Source organism: Silurus aristotelis (assembly GCF_946808225.1).
Source record: "Silurus aristotelis genome assembly, chromosome: 15".
In the NCBI taxonomy this organism is placed as follows: Eukaryota; Metazoa; Chordata; class Actinopteri; order Siluriformes; family Siluridae; genus Silurus; species Silurus aristotelis.
Window position 1 is genome coordinate 5,471,542 of NC_139588.1, and position 22,739 is coordinate 5,494,280.

General features: G+C 38.8%; 1 protein-coding gene across 2 annotated transcripts in view; it reads left to right on the forward strand.

Annotated features, from left to right (window-relative positions):
* The window catches only part of kif26bb (kinesin family member 26Bb), a 28,611-nt gene extending 7,881 nt beyond the window's left edge, over positions 1-20,730 (forward strand). The window contains exons 4-15 of one of the 2 annotated variants that reach the window (XM_083562926.1): positions 2,856-2,998; positions 4,003-4,168; positions 6,471-6,668; positions 8,791-8,884; positions 9,551-9,807; positions 10,023-10,206; positions 12,947-13,091; positions 13,179-13,335; positions 13,457-16,313; positions 16,415-16,581; positions 16,796-16,946; positions 17,407-20,730. In XM_083562926.1, coding sequence (XP_083419052.1) covers positions 2,856-2,998; positions 4,003-4,168; positions 6,471-6,668; positions 8,791-8,884; positions 9,551-9,807; positions 10,023-10,206; positions 12,947-13,091; positions 13,179-13,335; positions 13,457-16,313; positions 16,415-16,581; positions 16,796-16,946; positions 17,407-17,600 — 4,713 coding nt within the window. In that variant the 3' untranslated portion in view covers positions 17,601-20,730. The remainder of the gene's footprint in view (positions 1-2,855; positions 2,999-4,002; positions 4,169-6,470; positions 6,669-8,790; positions 8,885-9,550; positions 9,808-10,022; positions 10,207-12,946; positions 13,092-13,178; positions 13,336-13,456; positions 16,314-16,414; positions 16,582-16,795; positions 16,947-17,406) is intronic. The other variant, XM_083562927.1, reaches the window with a different exon arrangement.
* Positions 20,731-22,739: the final 2,009 nt, after the last annotated feature.

A 22,739-nucleotide genomic window follows, 5' to 3' on the forward strand; every position in this document is an offset into this window, starting at 1 on the left:
GATGACATACCGGTAGAAGCGTGGAGATGTTTAGGAGAGATGGCAGTGGAGTTTTTAACCAGATTGTTTAACAGGATTCTGGAAGGGGAGAGGATGCCTGAGGAATGGAGAAGAAGTGTGCTGGTACCGATCTTTAAGCATAAGGGAGATGTGCAGACCTGCAGTAACTACAGGGGAATTAAGTTGATCAGTCACACCATGAAGTTATGGGAAAGAGTAGTGGAAGCCAGGTTGAGAGAAGAGGTGACCATCTGTGAGCAACAGTATGGTTTCATGCCGAGGAAGAGCACCACAGATGCCTTATTTGCTTTAAGGATGTTGATGGAGAAGTATAGAGAAGGACAGAAGGAGCTGCATTGTGTATTTGTGGATTTAGAGAAAGCGTACGACAGGGTGCCGAGAGAGGAGTTGTGGTATTGTATGAGGAAGTCAGGTGTGTCAGAGAAGTATGTGAGGGTGGTGCAGGACATGTATGAGGACAGTGTGACGGCAGTAAAGTGTGCAGTAGGTACGACAGACTGGTTCAGGGTGAAGGTTGGACTGCATCAAGGATTGGCCCTGAGCCCTTTCCTGTTTGCAGTTGTGATGGACAGGTTGACGGACGAGGTCAGACAGGAGTCTCCCTGGACTATGATGTTTGCAGATGATATTGTGATTTGTGGTGAGAGTAGAGAGCAGGTTGAGAAGAGCCTGGAGAGGTGGAGATATGCGCTGGAGAGAAGGGGAATGAAAGTCAGTAGGAGTAAGACAGAGTACATGTGTGTGAATGAGAGGGAGGGCAGTGGAGTGATGCGGTTGCAGGGAGAAGAGGTGGAGAAGGTGGAGGAGTTCAGGTACCTGGGGTCAACAGTGCAAAGTAATGGAGAGTGTGTTAGGGAAGTAAAGAAAAGAGTGCAGGCAGGGTGGAGTGGGTGGAGAAGAGTGACAGGAGTGATTTGTGATAGAAGAGTATCTGCAAGAATGAAAGGGAAAGTTTATAGGACTGTGGTGAGACCTGCGATGTTGTATGGATTAGAGACAGTGGCATTGAGTAAAAGACAGGAGGTGGAGCTGGAGGTAGCAGAGCTGAAGATGTTGAGGTTTTCGTTGGGAGTGACGAGGATGAACAAGATTAGAAATGAGTTTATTAGAGGGACAGCACATGTAGGATGTTTTGGTGACAAGGTGAGGGAGGCGAGATTGAGATGGTTTGGACATGTGCAGAGAAGGGACATGAATTATATTGGTAGAAAAATGCTGAAGATGGAGCCACCAGGTAGGAGGAAAAGAGGAAGGCCAAGGAGGAGGTTTATGGATGTGGTGAGGGAAGACATGCAGGTAGTTGGTGTAAAAGAGGCAGATATAGAGGACAGGGTGGTATGGAGACGGATGATCCGCTGTGGCGACCCCTAATGGGAGCAGCCGAAAGAAGAAGAAGAAGAAGATCCTTTAATTTTTTATGTTCATCTATCAGTAAAATCTATCAGTAAAAAATTTGTTTACATGAAGATAGCAGGGTTAATCTTTGCTACTGAATGAGTGAGATTTCATTATATACAATTTCCTTGCTTAGAAAGGAACAATGCTTTCCCCCTGGCTGTGAGAAATGCAGTGAGGTTCACTACAACCACTACAACACGTTCTGTGATAAGCAGGTCTGAGAAAAGGTGTGAGCTCCAACTGGTTTCACACAACTCTCCCGGCCAAACACTTATTTATTCACACACCTTTACCAGGCAACCTTAGTGGATGCAGAGAGAAACAGTGGGCTGGAAAGTGACTGCTGTGGCTTGTTTCATTCATAGTGGCCTTACTGTTGACTTTTCGAATGGATGTATAAATTGGCCATGAGTCTTTTGACAGTGCCTTTGGCAGCCATATTCAATTCAGTTCAGCATTCATGACCTCATCTAACTATATGAATCAGCTCATGCTCTTTTGGCTTAGCTCCTCTGAATGTAAAACTACATATAGACTGTAAAATAAAATTAAATAAGATAAGATAAGATTACATAACACGAGATAAGATATACATTTTATCATCCAACAGTGGGGAAATGTGTGTTATAGCAGCAAAGAAAAAGAAATGTGCAAATATATAAAAAAGTTGAGACATAATACAAGTATATACATTACAGTGTATAAATACAAAAGAAAAAGATCACCAAAATTAGTTACACTTTCAAACATATTGCACATATGTCATATTGCATGGTTTTAAATTAGTGTTATTGTACATTTGTTGCATACATTTGTTTTTTTCACTGTTATTTTTGCACAGTTAAAAACACAATAACACAATAAATATACAATAAGTGTATATTTAGGTGACTGGTTTACTGTATATTTAGGTGACTGGTTCACTGGGAGCAGCTCTGATTGTAAAGTCTAATAGCAGCAGGGAGAAAAGACCTTCTGTATCGCTCCTTTAGACACTTAGGATGTAACAGTCTGTCACTGAAGGAGCCCTCAGAGATTAAACTGTTTCATACAGGGGGTGGGAGTCATTCTCCATTAATGATAGTTTAGCTACCATTCTCCTTTCTCCCACCTCCTGTACATTGTCCAGGAGATTCCCCAGGACTGAGCTGGCCTTTTTAATCAGCTTGTCCAGTCTCTTCCTGTCTGCAGTAGAGATGATGCTGCACCAGCAGACCACACCATAGAAGATGGCTGAGGCCACCACAGAGTCAAAAAATGCTTATATGCTTAAGTATTCCGACATCGTGAAAACACAAAAAATCATTTACTTTAAATAATGTAAGAATTATAGAACAAAATTAACTTATATATAAATCTGTGTATTTATCCCTAAAGTCAGGGGTGCCTGTGGCAAGAAAAACGGAGTAAAAAATGCGTAATGTTATTTCCTGTAGGTTTCTCAGGACGGTATGAAGAAGAAAAAAGACGACGAGTCCACAGTTCTGTGCCGCTTCAGTGGTCCTCTGACGTTCAACACTTCCAAAGTTGCCGCATTGCTACCTGCTGGAACGTCTACAGCGTTCTCGTTCATCGTCAGGTAACGCGAGAGTTTTTAGCACAAAGACAGAAAGACAAGAAATCTGAAAAGCCGATCAGGCATAACATTATGATGTTATAACATTATAAGTGGTGAAGTGAATAACACTGTTTCTCTCCTCATCATGGCACCTGTTAGTGGGTGGATATATTTATTAAGAAATTGTGCCATCTGGACGACTGAGTCAAAGCATCTCCAAAACTGCAGCTCTTGTGGGATGTTCCTGGTCTGCAGTGGTCAGTATCAAAAGTGCTCCCAGGAAGGAACAGTGGTGAACTGGTGGCAGGGTCATGGGCGGCCGAGACTCATTGTTGCATGTGGGGAATTAAAGCTAACATCTTCCAAGAGACGAGCTCCTGTAGCTCAAATTGCTGAAGAAGTTCATGCTTGACAGGGCTAGAACTGTTTTGGCAGCAAAAGGGGACCAACACACTATCAGGCTGGTGGTCATGTTATGCCTGATTTGTGGTTATAATGTTATGCCTGGTGGGTGTATAGTGGGCACTGAAAATATATTCTAATTACTAATTAACTAATGAAAGACTGTAGAAAGATTATTACTCGTAATCTTACATTCCAGTGCTCATGTTAGTTCTCACTCTTTAGTCTTCTGTATTGTTTAAAGACTATAATCACACTCTTGATATCACCCAAATGAGGATGGGTTCCCATTTTGAGTCTGGTTCCTCTCAAGGTTTCTTGCTCATAACATCTAAGGGAGTTTTTCCTTGCTACAGTCGCCACGGCTGCTCATCAGGGATAAATACACACTATTCACCTTAACTGTTGATTTCTGTAAAGCTGCTTTGAGACAATGTCTGTTGTGAGAAGCGCTATAGAAATAAACTTGACTTGACTTGACTAATTATAAATGTTGTTAAAGCCTTTATAAATAGGATTTTGCATTGTTTCAATGAAACGTAAAGGACTGCTGAAGTCAACTCACAAATACACAGTATTCACGTATCGATGTTTCTGAATAACACCAAACCACATGTCCCTAGGGCAGTCCAGAAGTTGCACTTGACCTCGAGAAGGAGGAAGCAGTGCTCTGAAAAGGACTGCTATCCCACCAACTTCTATGGCCTTCTCCAGAAGGACCCTCCTCCTGCACCATTAAATCTTTTACAGACTCACAGCAAAAGCCGCGAGTTACCAGAGATGCCAAAGGTACCACTGCCTTATTTCTTTCGTCTTAACTTAATCAATATACTAAAGTCCATGTGAATTAAAAACGCATGGAACGACTTAATTAATATTTAATCTCTATATCATCTAAATATGTTGCATTTCGGTCTTGTTCACACCCACCAACCCCTTAAACCTTTTAATGTTATTTTCAATTCTTTGTGCCGGATCCCAAGAGTATGAAAATAAATTAAATTTAATTGAAGCGTATTGCAGCTTTCCCATCTCACAGCTCACACTGCTGGAGAATCTTCTTGAGTTTCACAGTAGACAGCTCTCACAGTAGCACCTGCTGGTGAACAGGCACTTAGCCCGCCCGCACCAAGAAAATCTGCCCGAGTAAATGGACGTTTTAAATAATTCATCCCTCATAAATGCAATTTAAAAGGACACAGTAGACTTGGAGATATCACCAGTCAGTGAAGAAGCACATTCCATATTAGACTCAAGTTCAGAATCAGGCAGGTCGTCTCAGGGCTTCAGTAATGACTAATACATTTTTATCATCATGTAGCTTCTCGGGAGATCAGAAACATTACCTCAGTTAAAAATCTGAGTGAACTTTTTTTTTTTATATCTCGCAGACCAAAAAAAGGGCCCGCTCCGTAAACCCCCAAAATCAAGGCCATGCACAGACATTTTGAGGGACAGTGGCCGAATCCAAAAAAAGGGTCACTAAGGGGGTGGTTCTGTGTTTGAATTGAGGGGGGGACCGGGACCCCCCATAAGGCATCAGGGACCCCCCATGACAAATAAAAAATAGACTTATTTTATTAGACCAAGATTATTTTAGTAAACAATATATGAATTACACAACAACTGGCGACCCCCCATAAGTCATGACTCAATTCAAGCACTGGGGTGGGTTTTTGTTAATACAAATTATTCATTTGCTACAAATATATAATTAGAAAGAGAAGACAGCACACTAATAATTTCAGACTTCATTGCAGATGTTTTGATAGAACATCACAACTACACATTGCTGATAATAACAAAAACGATTTACTATTTTACATTTTGATAATTGTCTATTCCTTTTACAGCAAAACCTTTTTTTATTTGGTATTATGAAATAGGAAATATCTTTATAACCTCACCGTTCATGATTCGCAATTACACAATAATTCTAAGAATGTGGATATTGTGTTTAAATTACTAATTCGGTGGATTGGGTGGGAAAACACAGAGCGGATTAGCAGAGTCGGTGGATCTTTAGCGGAGCTGTAACAGAACACTTTGACCCATGGGGTGGGTGGTGGTGAGTGAGTGTTTGGTGAGAGGGGCAGCTCAGCCAATGAGGGCAGAGGGGGAGTGTAACCCCTGTGCATGGCCGTGCCCAAATAAATACAATGGTTGATGCATTTGCCACAATCAGCACAACTAGTCAAGATTTCTCTAAAAACGCTGTGGTCGTCTGTAAAAAAGAAAAGTAAATATGACTTTTTTTTTTTTGACAAAAAACTGTATAAAAGTATTTATATGTATCATGTATAAAAGGCACAGATGTCAGATCTCAGCCTGCTTGAGACTCCTCTCAGTCTGCCTGCTACTGATTGTGCCTTACTATTTGTACCTTATTCGATGTTGCTGGTTTATTTTGCACAAGTTTGCATATTAGACTGCTTGTACATTACCTAAACCTTGATTACCTGCGTGGATGGGTAAAAACATACAATTATATCCATACATATATATATATATATATATATATATATATATATATATATGTATGTATATGTATATGTATATATTATAGGACATATATATGTCCTCATATTGCATGTCACCCTAAACTGAACTAAAACTCACAGTAACTGGGTGAAAGAGAGTGCCATAGAGTACAGCAAGTGGAGACTGTGGCAAGTGGCAACAATCTTTTAAGGCTCTGATGCTTTGTGGGAGTAAAGAGAATACTCATTTGCGTAAATGATTATTAATGTTAATATAAAAATCATAATAAGACCTCCTAGGAAGTTAACATTTACAGTATAATAGAACTATGAACACATACTCTAGCTTTTATGCTATATGGAATTACACACACTCATATTTATCCATGAAAGTGCATTAAACTTTATAACTCTCTTTAGGATGCTTTATGAATAGCTAAACTTAGTTTTTATGGCATTATACTGTATATAGACCATTAGGAGAAGATGTACAGTAGGATCCAGCATATAAAAATGTATTAGCATGTAGTAGCTAGTAATAGCATTTTGCATTGTTATTCATAGACACACAATACAGATGATTTTTTTTTTATGTTTTCTAATGTTTTCAGGTCAGAGTAATGCTGAGACTCAATCCGATTCCGACAGCAGGCACGCCTCATTCCCAAGCCCTTAAAGTGGACCTACATAAAAAACAGGTCACAGTGTTAGAGACTGTCACACAAAACACACAACGATCGGCAGCAGGCGCTACTTTTATGCCGAAGACTTTCTCATTCGATGCTACTTTTGGTCCTGAGTCATCCCAGGTAATAATCACACCTTTACTGTGAAGGCTCTACAATCATCATGCTCTTAATTCCCACTCCTATCTTTACATATATAACTTTTAAGTTTTTTTATTATTAATAGCTTTTTCTAATTCTAATTTTTTTATTCTGTCATGATGCCATGCTGTAAAACAGTTGCCAGCAAAGCACTTTCAAGTATTGTATAATGTACTGGAATATATTTACACAGAATCCTGTAATGCTTTTTACAGTATATTACAGATTGTTGGCCAGTAAAATCCTTATAAATATAATTAGAGTATACTATAAAATCTAATACAGTACATTTACTCATGTAGCAGATGCAGGATACAACTAAGATGAAGGTTAAGACTTTAGCTCAAGAGCTGACTGTGGTGACTTTGCTTTCCCATTGAACACACACACTCCTAATCTGTACTTCCTGAGCCACCATAATGCACTAATTCAAGCATGTCACTAACTTAAATCAGGAAAATATATTTAGTAATATAAACCGACCAGGCAAACTTTATGTCCACTGATCAGGCATAACATTATCACCACCTGCCTAATATTGCGTTGGTTCCCCATTTGCTGCTAAAACAGTCGACTCATCGAGCATTAACATCATTAACTTCTTCAGCAATTTGAGCTACAGGAGCTCGTTTGTTGGATAGGACCACACGGACCAGCATTCGCTCCCCACTTGCATCCTTTAGCCTCGGCCGCCCATGACCCCTTTGCCAGTTTACCACTGTTCTGTCCTTGGACCACTTTTAATAGATACTGACCACTAAAGACCATCACAATTCGTCAAACTCAAATCCTTACCCTTGCCCATTGTTCCTACTTCTAAGACGACAACTTTGAGGACAAAATGTTTACTTGCTGCCTATTAAATATATTCCACCCACTAACAGGTGCCATGATGAAGAGATAATCAGTGTATTCACTCACCGGTCATAATGTTATAACGTCATAATGTTTTGCCTGATCGGTGTATCACTCCCTGCCCCATTGAGAGTATTAATATTATTATTATTATTATTATTATTATTATTATTATTATTATTACTACTACTACTACTTCTACTTCTACTACTACTAAGGAATAGTAGTAGTAGTAGTAGTAGTAGTAGTAGTAGTAGTAGTAGTAGTAGTATTCTTTTCCGTTATTTTGTATTTTTATGTATTACGATTGTCTGAGTAGTTTGTCTGGTGATAGTGGCTGCTGCTGTTGGGAACAGAAATAGAGTTGTAGAGGGTGGCAGCGAACGTTGTCCATGCTGGATTAAAAGTGTTTTATCATCATGAAAAGGTCAAAGCCATCTGAGGCTCAGTATTGTAAAAAGAAAAAAGATTTTAATAAAAAGAACAGTTTTTAAAATCGTTTTATGGCAGGTTGAGAATTATTTCTATAATGTGGGGGTGGGGCATTTGGTGGGAGGGCGGAGTCATGGGAAGATTACGATTGGATCTCACATACGTAGGTTGCCAAAAAGGCTAGAAATGGATCACATGGCCACACAGCAACAATAAAAACGTTTAATTTTTTTACAATTTTATTTCTATTTTATTGACTTTAATAGTGTTTTATAAAAAAAAAATCCAAAACAAAAAAGACCACTTAAAAAGGCTCCTTATTTTCTTCACTTGTTCAGTCACTTTTTTTACCTATGAATTTGCATTATATATGTAATATTTAAATTAATAATTAAATCACTTAATATGTATACCAGTAATATAATATGCACTTTATTGCATGTGACAAAACCCCAGCACATAAATCCCCCCCACCCCACCCCCATCTTGCATAAAAGGATTGGACCACTGGTTTACAGTACAATTCAATAAATTAATTATACGGTATACGGTATTTAACTGTGTTTAAAGTTTTTTTTTTTTTTTTTTAAGAAATAAAAATAAAAATACTTGTTAAGGTGCTTAGACAAATTCATAATTAAGATTAATAACCTGTAGCTACGAGATAATTAAATAAATACATAAATACTAAAATTTCAAACTGTCTTTAAGGATTTTAGTATTTATGTATTTATTTCTCCTTCTCCTAATCTGAAATATAAAAACACCCTGAATTCTTTTGTGCAAACTACATTAACCCATTTAATCCTTTCACTAGGCTAAGGTCTGTGAGAAGAGTTTGTGTGAGGTTCTCCAGTCTGTTGTTGCTGGAGCAGATGGCTGTGTTCTAAGCTTCGGACAAACCAAAGTGGGTAGGTGCAAACGTGTATAGTGCGTTAAAATCTGCTGCTGAATGCCTCTAGGTTAATGTAGTATAAAAGAATTGCACATTTCTCTGGCTTGCATCAAAATGTGTGATCTTTGACCTGTTTCATTTTCCCACTTATAGCTCAATGAATCAATTATACATCACAGGAAAGAACAGTGTAATATTTTAGGCTATCGTGTACCACTTACTTTGATAGCACATACTGTAGAGGCCGATATTCAACTCTGAAAATAATCCTGGTGGTGATTCGGAGCACGGCTTAATGGATGCGCGTTAATGCTGTCCTCTCTCTAGTGAGGTCTCGGTATTGGAGGTCATGGTGGCCTTTCCACTTAGAGGGTTATTAATAGTTATCCAGTGAAAATCATGAAAACAATTCTTCCTTGCTGCCACCTTGGAGAATTGCATCACTAGCTATTAACTAATTGAATTTGCAGCCTATCTGTCATGATTCCTGGCACAGAAACAAAAGCTATAAATCTTTTAAAGCGGATTGTGGTTAGCTACGGCTAATAGCAGCGTGCGATTTTTATTGAACCTGACATCCCAGGAACATATTTTAGACCGTACGTGAATTGGAGTGACACAGCTGTGACACGCATTCTGTTTTTCCTTTGTCTGTTTTGATGACTCTCTTTGTTGCTTACAGGAACATCTTACACCATGCTCGGGCGCGATGACAGTGCACCGAACCTAGGGATCATCCCTTGTGCCATTTCTTGGCTTTTCAAGCTCATTAAGAAGAAGAAAGACAAGACATGGGCAAACATCACAGTGTCTGTGTCAGCTGTGGAGGTGTGCGTGGAGACTGAGGTCATCAGGGATTTGCTGTCTGGTGTCGAGGCTGGAGAACACACCCATAAACCAAATGTTTACCTCCAGGAAGACCCTGTTTGTGGAATACAGGTTAGGTTTAAAACTCAGATATGTCAAAGTGTAGGGAAAAGATTATTAAGAAATAGCATATGGTGGACCAGCAACAAATGACCATGTGCATGCATTATTCATGTCATATGTAAATATTTATAAGGAAGCAAAAAAGACATGTTGAATAAATTAAATCATCATTAATAATCATAATCCAGACGTAATCAAAATTTCATGTCAAAATTTCCTTTTAGCTTCATAACAACAGGCTAGTAAGTGCTTCAACAGCTGAAAGAGCTGCCTGCCTATTGGATGCAGCCCTAGCGTCTCGTAACACAGCCACGGCAGGGTGCAAAGGGACGTTTCATCATCACTGCCATATGTTCTACACTCTTCATGTCTGCCAAAAACACATAGAGAGCAGTCCTACATCTGGGAGTAAGTGGCATTGATTGTAGTTTCTCCGGTTTCAGATTTTTTCCGGTACTGATAGCAATGTTCACGTTCTGTAAAGGAAATGTAATAAATGCATATATATTTCATATTGTGTCCTCCACTAATATTGGCACTTTATTAATATGAAAAATATGAGCAAAGATGGCTGTAAAAATTGTTTAAATCATTGCTTAAATATTATTTAAAATTGTAATCTTTTGTTTTATTTTATTAATGCAGTTTAAATTTCTGTTTTGCTATTTTATTAAAAATATATATAAATACATATAAATGAGGCGAAATTAAAGCCTTTAACACAACGCACATTTATTCACAAAGTGATATCCATACTTAGATATAAAAAAAAAAATAATAATAATAATCGCTAAACGTCCATGTGGAAACATAGCAAAAGTTCCATTTGTTTTCCTGATGATTTACATAACTAAAAACACCATAATTACTTGCTAAAACATTTGCAAGAATATTTTGTTTTCATGCCCTATGTTGAGTTTGGTTAATATTAAACATAACTTTGAATAAAACATCGATATTTGTCAATGCCCATGTTAATTAGTGTATTAAAAACTTAAAAAGCATTAATTTAAGGTACATTTAGAAATAAGAGATAAAAATCTAATGTGTCGAAAGCCAAGTAAAAGTCATATGATGAGCTGTATGGGAAATGGATCTGTACCGTTTGGCCAGGCAGAGGAATCGTGCTGGGAAGGATATGCTACAAGTTAGAGCAATAAAGGGTGGAGATAGAAATGTGTTGACTAGTGAGGAGAATGTGTTGGATAGATAGAAAATGGAGGGAGTATTTTGAGCAGCTGATGAATGAGAAAAATAAGAGAGAGAGAAGGTTGGATTATGTAGAGATAGTGAAGCAGGAAGTGGATAGGATTAGTAAGGAGAAAGTGAGAGCAGCGATTAAGAGGATGAAGATTAGTATATCTGATATCAATATTTGCTTTGAGAATGTTGATGGAGTAGTATAGAGAAGGTCAGAAGGAGTTGCATTGTGTATTTGTGTATTTGGAGAAAGCGTACAACAAGTTGCAGATAGAGGAGTTGTGGTATTGTAAAAGGAAGTCAGGTGTGGAAGAGAAGTATGTAAGGGTGGTGCAGGACATGTATGAGGACAGTGTGACAGCAGTGAAGTGTGCAGTAGAAACGACAGACTGGTTCAAGGTGGAGGTTGGACTGCATCAAGGATTGGCTCTGAGCCCTTTTCTGTGGTAATGGACAGGTTGACGGACGAGGTCAGACAGGAGTCTCCTTGGACTATGTTTGCTGATGATATTGTGATTTGTGGTGAGAGTAGAGAGCAGGTTGAGAAGAGCCTGGAGAGGTGAAGATATGTGCTGGAGAGAAGTGGAATGAAAGTCAGTAGGAGTAAGACAGAGTACATGTGTGTGAACAAGAGGGAGGGCAGTGGAGTGGTGCAGTTGCAGGGAGAAGATTTGGACAAAGTTTAGGAGTTTAGGAAGTGAAGAAAAGAGGAAATGGGAGAAGCCGAAAGAAGAAGAAGATATGCACAGGGAGGGCAGTATTTATGATAGATGTATTTTAAATATAAAATAGGATTTTGTAATTTGCATTTGAAAGGTTTGGTGCAAATGGCTTAATATTTATATCAAAATACTTTAGTTTTTGTGTATTTTTGTATTTTTGAAATACCGTAAAATACTTTGTAAGAAGTCTACATGATGACATCATAAAAATGCGGCGTCTGATTGCTGCCTACTCAGTAGTTTGCCCAGACTTGATGAGAACAGAAAATGTATTCACATGGAAGAAAGTGGTAAAGGTAAGAAACGCACAGGCTGCCAGCTTACAAATAGGATTGCAGTAATTAATAAATCATTACTCTTGATAAATTGATAAATCACTAATTGAACTAGCTGTTTAGTAGGATCTTGATTTTGCATACCATTGCATAATGACTGCCTGTCACATAATATATTATTATATTTATGATTACCAATCAAATAATTCATTAGAAACTATTTGCTATGAACACAGCTACCATCAGTCATCTTCTGATGAATGACTTGTTTGTCATTGAGTCGGTGTTGCTGATGTAAAGTAGCCCTTCATTACCAAATACCAAGTAACTAAATTAGCATACAATTATGGGTCATTCGCAAACTGTTTAACATTAAACTGTTGGTTACTTTAAAACTGATCTCTTATCTGGTTGCATAAGTCAGATTTATTGCATTAATCAGCCAGAGAAAAGCTATTGCTATAAAACATTGTTTACTTAATCAACTGAGTCAGGGTAATGGTCAAGCATCGATCAAATTAATTTGGAAGGTTTGCGAAGAAATTTCATGCTCCCTTGTAAAAGTATTTTTAGTATTTTTAAAATACAAAAATACAAAACAAATGGGTAAAATGGTTGAGTGCAAGGATTTGAGCGAATGAGGAATGGTGGTAAACCGGCAGAATGGTCCTGAAGCTGAAGAAGTTAATGCTGTTAATGTTTGAAAGGTCAGGACTGTTTTGGTAGCAAAAGGGGGACCAACACAATATAAGGCAATTGGTCATAATATTATGCCTGGTTGGTGGCCATAAAGTTATGCCTGCTTAGTGTACTTCAAATATATTTTTCTTATATGAATACAAATAATGACAATTATACAAATAATTGTGCAGTCGGTTTTCGCAAGTGTTTGATGTCCATGACAGCAGAGAGAGCAGCCATCTGAGTGTTGTTTCGCTTAAAAATCCTCAGTGTCTGTGGAACAAAGCAAGCTGAGTCTGATTGACTTAGGAAGCTGTACCAGTGAGATGACTAAGACCAACATCGAAGTCTGTCTTCTGGACCTGGGCAGTGTTATTATGGCCAAGCTCAATGGGCACAAACACGTCCCTAACAAGTATGCTAATAAAATATTTTAAAGTAACATCCAATGCATGTATGAAAAATCATGATAAATTAATAAACACTTTTTTTTTTTAAATAGGGGAAGCAAACTGGCAATGCTCATGCAAGAGTCTCTTGGAAATGTCAACTGCCACACGACGATTGTAGCCCATATCTCTACTGCTCATGAAGACCTTTCCGAAACCCTGTGCACCATTCAGATTGTCTCTCGCATTCGAAGATTACAAAGGATCAGGGTATGTTTTTAACTTTTTATTTGATTTGAATGCAAGCAGTTATTGCGTATTATAATTTTTGCATGGCTTTTAAACTAACAAAACTATATTGATTAACTTTTTTCCCATAATTTTTTTTCAGAAACAAGCCTGCAACTCACCTGGAACAAGAAGCTTGGGCAAAGAGAAAAAAGCGAACAACTCTTCTAAACTGAGAGCATTTCGTTTTGCAGGCTCATTAGAACATAATTTGTCTTTGCCCCAGCTCTTTGATGATCTTGAAGACCACTCTGAGAGTGATAAGTCCTGTGACACTGTGTTCTGTGTAGATCCGAAAGGTGTCCTCCACAATAAAGAGGCCAGAGGGAATCAAGAGTTTGTACCAATAATTCCGTCTTTGCAAAGGAACAAGGCCAATTTAAAAAGCTCATTCTCTATAAGACACTATGATTTCTTACAGTCGATTCAAAAGTCCAAAGAGCTAAAAAAACTTCCTGCTCAGCAATATTCTAGTGCCCCTGACTTGGAGTGTTTCAAATGCAACACCTTTGCGGAACTACAGAATCGACTGGGATGCATTAACGAAAGCGAGATGGTCAGTTCGCAGCCTGCGAACGCTGTTGTTAAATCGGAACTCCTCTCAAGCAGAGTTGTAAAGATGCCAGCTGAAAAACCAGACATTCAACAATTTCCATGTAAAAAACAGGCTAATGAGAAGGAACAAGGACAACCTACTAGGAGAGATGCCTTCAGTAAGGACGTTAAGGAAGTACCTTGTGAATATTCTTGTCAAGAGAACATCCTTCCACCCAAATTGCACATGGCTAGTAACTACATACAATGTGAACGAGACACTGAATGCAAAGGCATTCCTAAAACAATAGACACAACTCCTTCTGTACCTTTGCCAGTGGAAGGGCTACCATCTGATAAGTCAACATTGCCCACAAAGATTCGGATACCCCCTGTGGGTAAAAGCTCCTCCTCTTTGTCTGCTGTCCTAGGGCCCCATATTTCTTTCCCTATTACTCGGTGTGAAGTTATTCCACAGTTCCCCACAGACAGCCAAGGAGAGAAAGCGACAATTACTGTAACAGTTCAGCAGCCACTTGATTTGAACGGACATGATGAACTTATATATTCGGTTGTTAAGGAAGTCGAGGTCAGTGGCCCAGTTAACATGGGCAAGGCTGCGAAAATAGCGAATATGGCTGACCTTGATTCTCTTAAAAACTTGCCACTAGGGTCTCAGCCTGTAAAGATCATAGGTAGTGTTGGAAAGGAAGAACCTGCCTCTAAATCTGTACCTGAAATTCAGACTTTAGGTTCAAGTGGAAATACATCAGCAGATTTATCTGAAGGCAAGACCAGTTCTATGGGTCCAAACTGTATCGTCAATGCAAAGAGTGACAACAACCCCCCTCAACTCGATGTTAGATCAAAAGAATTCACATCTAAAACTGTTACAGAGGCAGACAAAATTGATTTTGGGTCCATTTCCCAATATGAGACCTCAAGGTTCAGGGAGCATGCATTTGAGATTTCAGCAGAGCAAGAAAATGCTGATAGAGAGTGTAACCAAAGTAGTGGGCAGCTTTGTGGGGAGCTCAAAGACAAGGCTTTGTTAACAAATCAACGAATATTAGACAACATTCAGATTAAACCAGCAGAAAATCTAGCCTGTAGTTACTCAACATATGACACTAGCAGCCTTACAAAAGCTTGGCTTGATACTGAAAAACAGCATACTTGTGAGGACACCTTTTATCTCAGTACAAGCTGGAAAAGTGAGACTTCATATGGCTCACAAGCAAAAAGTAATGCTGCTGAACCAAGTCTCAAAGAATGGGGAAAATATAGCAAACCAATTTCTTCAGTGCCAAAATCAGATAACAGTCCCAGTAAGAAAAACAGAAAAAATGTGCAACCTACTATGACCCAGACAACTTCAGAGAATCACCTCAAAACGACCAACCCCAAATCACCAATTGATGAGAGCACTAAGCTCTTTAGTGCAAAACTGGAGCAGCTAACAAACAGAAGCCGGTCTTTAAGTAGAACAAATGTTGAGTGCGTTGCTGTACAGCCTTTTGAGCGTAGCAATAGCATGTTCACTCAGGGTTCTACAAGAAGTATGGAAGGCAACTGTACCCCACCAAAAGTCAACAGACATCTCGAAAATTGCCAGGATATGGGGTCTAAAGGAAATCTGGAAAGACAATATGCATCATCTCATGCCAACAACACTGCCTGTCCTGGTTTGCGAACAGTTTTTGAAGCAGACCTCCTCTGTTTGTCCAACCATAGCCTTAGGAGAGTTCCAAGGTTTTTCCCACTTTATGATGTTGATGAAAGTGACACCAGTGAGCCTTGTAAGATTAGTAACTCCAAGGTTTTGTCTGGCCCAGCAGTTCAGAAGTTGTCTGGAACAGACAGTAATTTATGTGGATCACCAAAATCCAGCAGACGCTCAATAAACCGAAGCTCAAGTCTGTCTCCTGATGGATTTTCCAGAAAACAGATTTCATGGTCTTCACAATCTTTGACCCGAAAACAGACGAAAGCTTCAAACTCATCCAAATATCCAAACAAACTACTTAATGGACGGGTTGAGGTTCTTAGAGCAAGTGAGGACTCCCTCTCTAGCTTGAGCCAAGGTAGCTCGGATATCGACGATCTTGAGGAGTCAAAAAGAAAGATTAAACTGTTAAGCCATACCTTGCCTTCCCCATACAGCAGGATTACAGCTCCACGTCAACCAAACCACTGCAGTGGCCATGCTAGTGATAATACAAGTGTTCTGAGTGGGGAGCTTCCTCCAGCCATGTGTAAGACGGCACTGCTGTACAATCGCAACAGTGTGGTCAGCAGTGGTTATGAAAGCCTGAAGAGGGACAGCGAAACCACATACAGCAGTACGTCAATACATGACTCAATCAGTGACTGCTTTAACAGTACTCTGAAGAGTAGCAGAGGTTCTAAGAAAAGAAGCAACACAGGTAAGTCATCGTCCAGGCAAAATATTTATGTGGTTATTTATTTTTCAAATTCAAATTTTTGCTAGTTCTTGATTATTTAGCAATGATATTTCTGTTTACAGGATCCCATCAAAGACATCCATCACAGGATACCCTGTCATCATTCAGGTCTGCAAGTGGGTCCAAAATACGCTGGGTAGATCGTGGTGACTCCGATGCTTATGAAATTAAAATTTATGAGATCGACAACGTGGACAGTTTGCAGAGGAGAGGAAAGGCCGGAAAAAAGGTAATATTTAAATATACTGTAAATATATAAAGTTTGGTGGATCTGTTCACAATCCTCCCTAGTTGCTATATTATAATACTGGCCCCTTTACCACTAGCCTGGACCGTAATAACAACTTTGCTGTATGAGCACATTTGAATATCAGTTCAAATTTGTCATACACTTCATGGTCTTGGCTGTGGATAATGGGACTTTATTTTGGACATGTTGTCAGAGTGTTGTCTGCTTCAGTGCCAAGCTGAAATTCCTAGAGCATCGACAACAAAGGATTGCAGAGATGAGGGCCAAGTACAACACCCTAAAGAGAGAGCTGGAACAAGCCAAACATCATCTAATGGTAGATCCGAAGAAATGGACCAGTGAATGTAAGTGATCCAAATAATTTTGTGATGTTTCGATTGGTTCATTGGTCAGTTTGGCCTGATTCTTAAAGATAATTTCTTTCAATTAACATTATGATATATACCTAGAGGGAAAATCCATCTACATATAAAATATTGAATATAAATTATTGGTCACTTTGTAAATAATAAAAGTATAGCACATCTACTACTAATAATATATAAATAAATCAGTTGTTAAAAACGATGCATCGCGATACAAATGCCAACTTGTTTCCGATGCACATTGTTTTACATTTATGCCAATGCACTGATGCAAATCATTTAATCTAACCATCCCTTCATATTAAAGAGTGAATCTAAGGTTAATAAAATGCAAATATCTGTTGTTATTAAATATTATAACAGCTTGTCATGGATTTTATTTTAAAAAAGTTTTGTAAGATTTTCAACAAGTAATTAATTTCTACTCTGATCTTCACAGTTAGCCTCTGGCAGACATTCGAAGTAGATTCTTTAGAGCACTTAGAAGCTCTTGAGCTGGTGACACAGCGTCTGGAGTTCCAAGTATTCCGCTGCAAGGCGCATGTCATGATGGTAACCAGTTTTGATGCTTCACCAAAGCGAAGACAAAGGAAGAAGTACCGGCCACCTGTCGAATATAAGGGATTCATATAGGCATATAGGTATACAGCATCCCCAGAGTTTACGTTAATTTGACCTTTTTCTTTTAATCATGTAAAAAAATGCAGAGAGACATGGCTGCATTCTTGCCACCAGGTGGGAAATACACTTCCTTCCATGTATGTGCAAGCATTCATGGGGCTTCCTGGAAAAATGTATGATGTAGTACTTGCAAAAAATACCTGTCATACAGCCATCGTTCCCTGGAAACCTCTCTTCTAGCCAGTAACTGTTACATCTTGTATGCAACTAGAATACTATTTTAACTCTCTTAAGCACAACAATGTCATGAGGAACTGGAAAGGTGCTTTGCGATTGCCGTAACACTCCTACCAATGAAAGTGGCAAAGATAACCTTGTAAAACCTTGGGGAAAAAGTCACTTAATCACCAGTGTATACTTTGCTGGAGCAGTAACTCACCATGTCTTGTAGACAAAGTGACCCAAGCAAAACAGAGAGTAGGCCATTTCAACTCATTATGTGATCATTAGCATAAAGGCCTCTAAGTCCTCCTAGAGACTCCAAAGTGATGGTATCCACTGTGGTATGATGCCACATATTGATTGCTTTAGCATAGACGGGAATTTCTGCCCTCCTGATGTAAAGCCAGGCTCTTGGCAGTTGGGCTGGAGCCAAACAATGAGGTAAACGTTTATTTGCATCAGAAAAGCTCCTACCTAATAGCATAAAAAACCTGTTTGCTTGCATTTATCAGTGTGTCGTGGACTGCTTGGTCACAGTCCTTAGTTGGTGATTAATAAAAGTGCCAAGCCCACATACAAATGGCAAATGTTCTACTCAGGGAGAAAGATGCCAGGATGTTCTGACCAGTAGTGAGAGATGTAGTAAAATATCAAGGTCTTGCTGACCACCTCATGGACAAAAACAGGATCCTATGCCAGCAGATCATAAGTTTTTTTCTTTGGAGAATATGAATCTGCAATGGTTATCTTAGTGAGGAGTACCACCTATAGTTTTCCAAACATTTCCTAGCTGTTTCCTAACCCTTCTGCAGACACAACTCTCCTGGACAGTGTACCTGCTGCATTATTGTTCAGACTTGACAGATAAGATGGAGATGTGGGAGAATATGTATACTGTATATGGACCCACCTGAAAATATCCCTTTCAAGCAGATGAGAAACATTTGACCTTGTGCTATCCTGCTGGTTGGTAAAGCTGACATCAAATCTTTGTCTGAGTTTATCAATGTGTGGCAACCTTTAGGAAGCATTAAGAAGTCATTCCAAGTTACTTAATGTGATTTGACCTTATACTAAGGGGCTAAATATCAATTATTTGGCACCACACCACTTCCCATTCTGCAACAAAGGCATATTTAGCAATTATCTTTCACCAAATGGCTTTTTTGAAAGCATACTCTAAACCAAGGCACCATTCTTATAATTGGCATTGAGCTTCCAAAGAATAAAAAAACCTTGGAGGACAGGTCACCTGTGGTTCAGACTGTAGCTGCATAATGTGTACATATAGTTCAATGTGTCTAAAGGGAAGAGAAAAAAAACAAACAAACAAAAAAAAAGATGGCTGTATGAAGAATTTCTTAATTGCAAATATTGCATCATGAGTATGTGACTCTACAGAATGTCTCATGCACAAGCAGGCATCCATGCGTTTTGTACCACTCCTTGTGGTTAGGTGGGGTAGAATAGAAACAGAACCAAGTTTACAACAACATCGTACCTGCCTCTAAAGCCAGGGCTTCCAAACTCACAATTTGCAAATAGGGTTTTCGAGAAAAACCTATTATCTCCTGTTTTGAATGATTCACTTTGTTATGCTATTTAAGATTAATTTTGAATTTTGACAATTTGAATTGTATGGGGAGTCGCATTCAATCAAGCCTCATTGAAATAATTAGGGTACATGTTATGTTAGTCGTCTTCACTATCCTGATATGCAGCACTGTTGTACTACAGCAATAAAAATGGACAGATTTTCCTGCCCATCTACCTCTGCTAAACAAACCACCACACACTCTTGAAGACTAAATAGTTTTCCTAACTCAGTACTTTTACCAAAGCTTTGAACCTACTGAAATGTCTGTTTAGTGCACTATTCTTCTAGATTTTCTAGATTCAGGTCAGAGTTTTTGATTTGAGCTGTAGATCATGGCAACAGTCACAACGACAGTGGAAAGGAACACAGAGCTTCTCAGTGTGATTAAAATCGCTGTGCATGAAAACGCTAAACAGTTTTACCTTCACGTGCATGCACAGTCATGAGTCCTCTGGTTCACATTGGGCCATATAACACCATCATCACCCCGGCATGGATTATTTCTCACTATAATAACAAAAATTAACCCTACAATGGTAAATCAGTATAAGGAATACTCTTCTGTTTTTATGATACATGTATGCATTTACTAACATAATCATGTTCAAATGTTACTGTAGTCCTACTGTAAAACTGGTAGATTGGTAAAAGCTTTTTCTGTTACAGAAAATTCAACCCCCTTTACCCCCCACCCAAAATGTTTGGAAACCTGGCTCTAAAGCACTACTAATGTATGTAGCTAATACACACGGTTGCTGGTCTTGTTGAAACACAAATGGCCATTTTGGCGACAGCTAACGCTTGGCTACAGGTCAAGGCAACATATTGGAGAGCAGAGATACAAATGACCTTGGCAGATGGAGGTCTTACATCGAGTTGGCCAATAAAACCAAATGCCTTTGCTCCTAATTTGCTTCCTGAAATGTGCGAGCAACATTCCAATTCCATCACTTTGACAATTTCTCTTCATATATCACATATTTTTTTTTATAAATCTACTTTGTAGAAAGGTTTTTGTATTGTAATTTAAATGTTTCCCAATTTGTCGCGTTAGCTTGTGCATATTTATTTGAAATGGTCTAATTTGCATATACAGTTAATCTGTATTAAATATGGGAACTGTACTGGACCAAAGTTTTCACTCAACATATATTAATCACCTTATACTGTATGACCGGCACTTCTTTCTGTATTTAAACATGCTTGTTTGCTTACTACATACAGTGTTCATTTGGAACGAATTTGTCTAGTGCTTAAGTCATTGTCTTTTGCAACTTTGCTGTGAAAATGATTTTTTTCATAATAAACTGGAACGCCATCTCACACTGTGTAATATTTTGCAAATATATTACAAGGTCGTTGTAAACTCTAATACGCAACGTGACTCACCTAAACAGCCTGTTTTCCTGTCAGAAAGAATATGGCTCAAATAAGATAAAACAGGAAAAGCTGCTCTAGGTTTGTAGCCATAAACTGAGTAAGACCTCAGAATTCCTTTAATCCAGGGCAGTGTTTTTGTCTCTTTCTGCTTCAGTTACATTTGACCGGATTTAACAGATTTATCTTCTCTCTAAGATATGAATGCACTGTAGACATATGTACAATCTACAAACACTTTCTCTCATTATACTTCTTCTTCTTATTATTTTGTCTTCTCCCATTAGGGGTCACTACAGCGGAATATCCGTCTCCATACCCCCTGTCCTCTACATCTGCCTCTTTTAACCCAACTACCTGCATATCTTCCCTCACCACATCCATAAACCTCCTCCTTGGACTTCCTCTTTTCCTCCTTCCTGGCGACTCCATCCTCAGAATTCTTCTACCAATATACCCCATGTCCCTCCTCTGCACATGTCCAAACCATCTCAATCTCTCCTCCCTCACCTTCTCTCCAAAAAGTCCTACATGCGCTGTCCCTCTAATAAACTCGTTTCTAATTCTGTCCATCCTCGTCACTCCCAACAAAAACCTTAACATCTTCAGCTCTGCTACCTCCAGCTCCGCCTCCTGTCTTTTACTCAATGCCACTGTCTCTAAACCATACAACATCTCAGGTCTCACCACAGTCCTATAAACTTTCCCTTTCACTCTTGCAAATACCCTTCTATTACAAATCACTCCTGCTATCACTCTTTTCCACCCACTCCACCCTGCCTGCACTCTTTTCTTCAATTCTCTAACACATTTTCCATTACTTTGCACTGTTAACCCCAGGTACCTAAACTCCTCCACCTTCTTCACCTCTTCTCCCTGCATCCGCACCACTCCACTGCCCTCCACACACACACATGTACTCCGTCTTACTCCTACTGACTTTCATTCCCTTTCTTTCCAGCGCGTACCTCCACCTCTCCAGGCTCTTCTCCACCTGCTCCCTACTCTCACCCAAATCACAATATCATCAATACCATCATAGTCCAAAGAGACTCCTGTTTAACCTTGTCTGTCAATATGTCCATCACAACTGCAAACAGGAAAGGGCTCAGAGTCGATCCTTGATGCAGTCCAGCCTCCACCTTGAACCAGTCTGTCGTTCCTACTGCACACTTCACTGCTGTCACACTGTCCTCATACATGTCCTGCACCACCCTCACATACTTCTCTGACACACCTGACTTCCTCATACAATACCACAACTCCTTTCTTGGCACCCTGTCGTATGCTTTCTCTAAATGCACAAACACACAATGCAGCTCCTTCTGACATTCTTTATACTTCTCCATGAACATTCTCAAAGCGTCTGTGGTGCTCTTATATTAATACTAATTCTATTAATACTAGATATATAATTCAATAAAAAAAAATAAAAAAAAAATTATATATATATATATATATATATATATATATATATATATATATATATATATATATATATATATATATATATATATATACACACACACACACACACACACACACACACACACACACACACACACACACACACACACACACACAAAGAAGAGATAGATGGTCGGTCATCTGTGCAAATGAGCTGTATGTATTTTAAACATGTAAGAAGATTACATTGAACTGTTACATAATACATAAAAAAAATCTCGAACACTTCAGGGATGACAAATATTTGAGCAGAATGTGCAACCCTAAGAATAAAAGCTTTTAAACTGCCTCCAAACTTTAAAGTTAGATGCTCAGTACTTTTTATTCTCTACACCACCAAATAGTCTATAAATTGTTATATTACAGCATGGTAATACTGATAAAAATGTTTCATGTAGTGCAGTCTCAGACAGAAGCTGCAAAACAGGAGCAGCTTGAAAGAAAACTTGCAAACGAAAACCAAAGAACAACCACAAAATGTGTCCAAA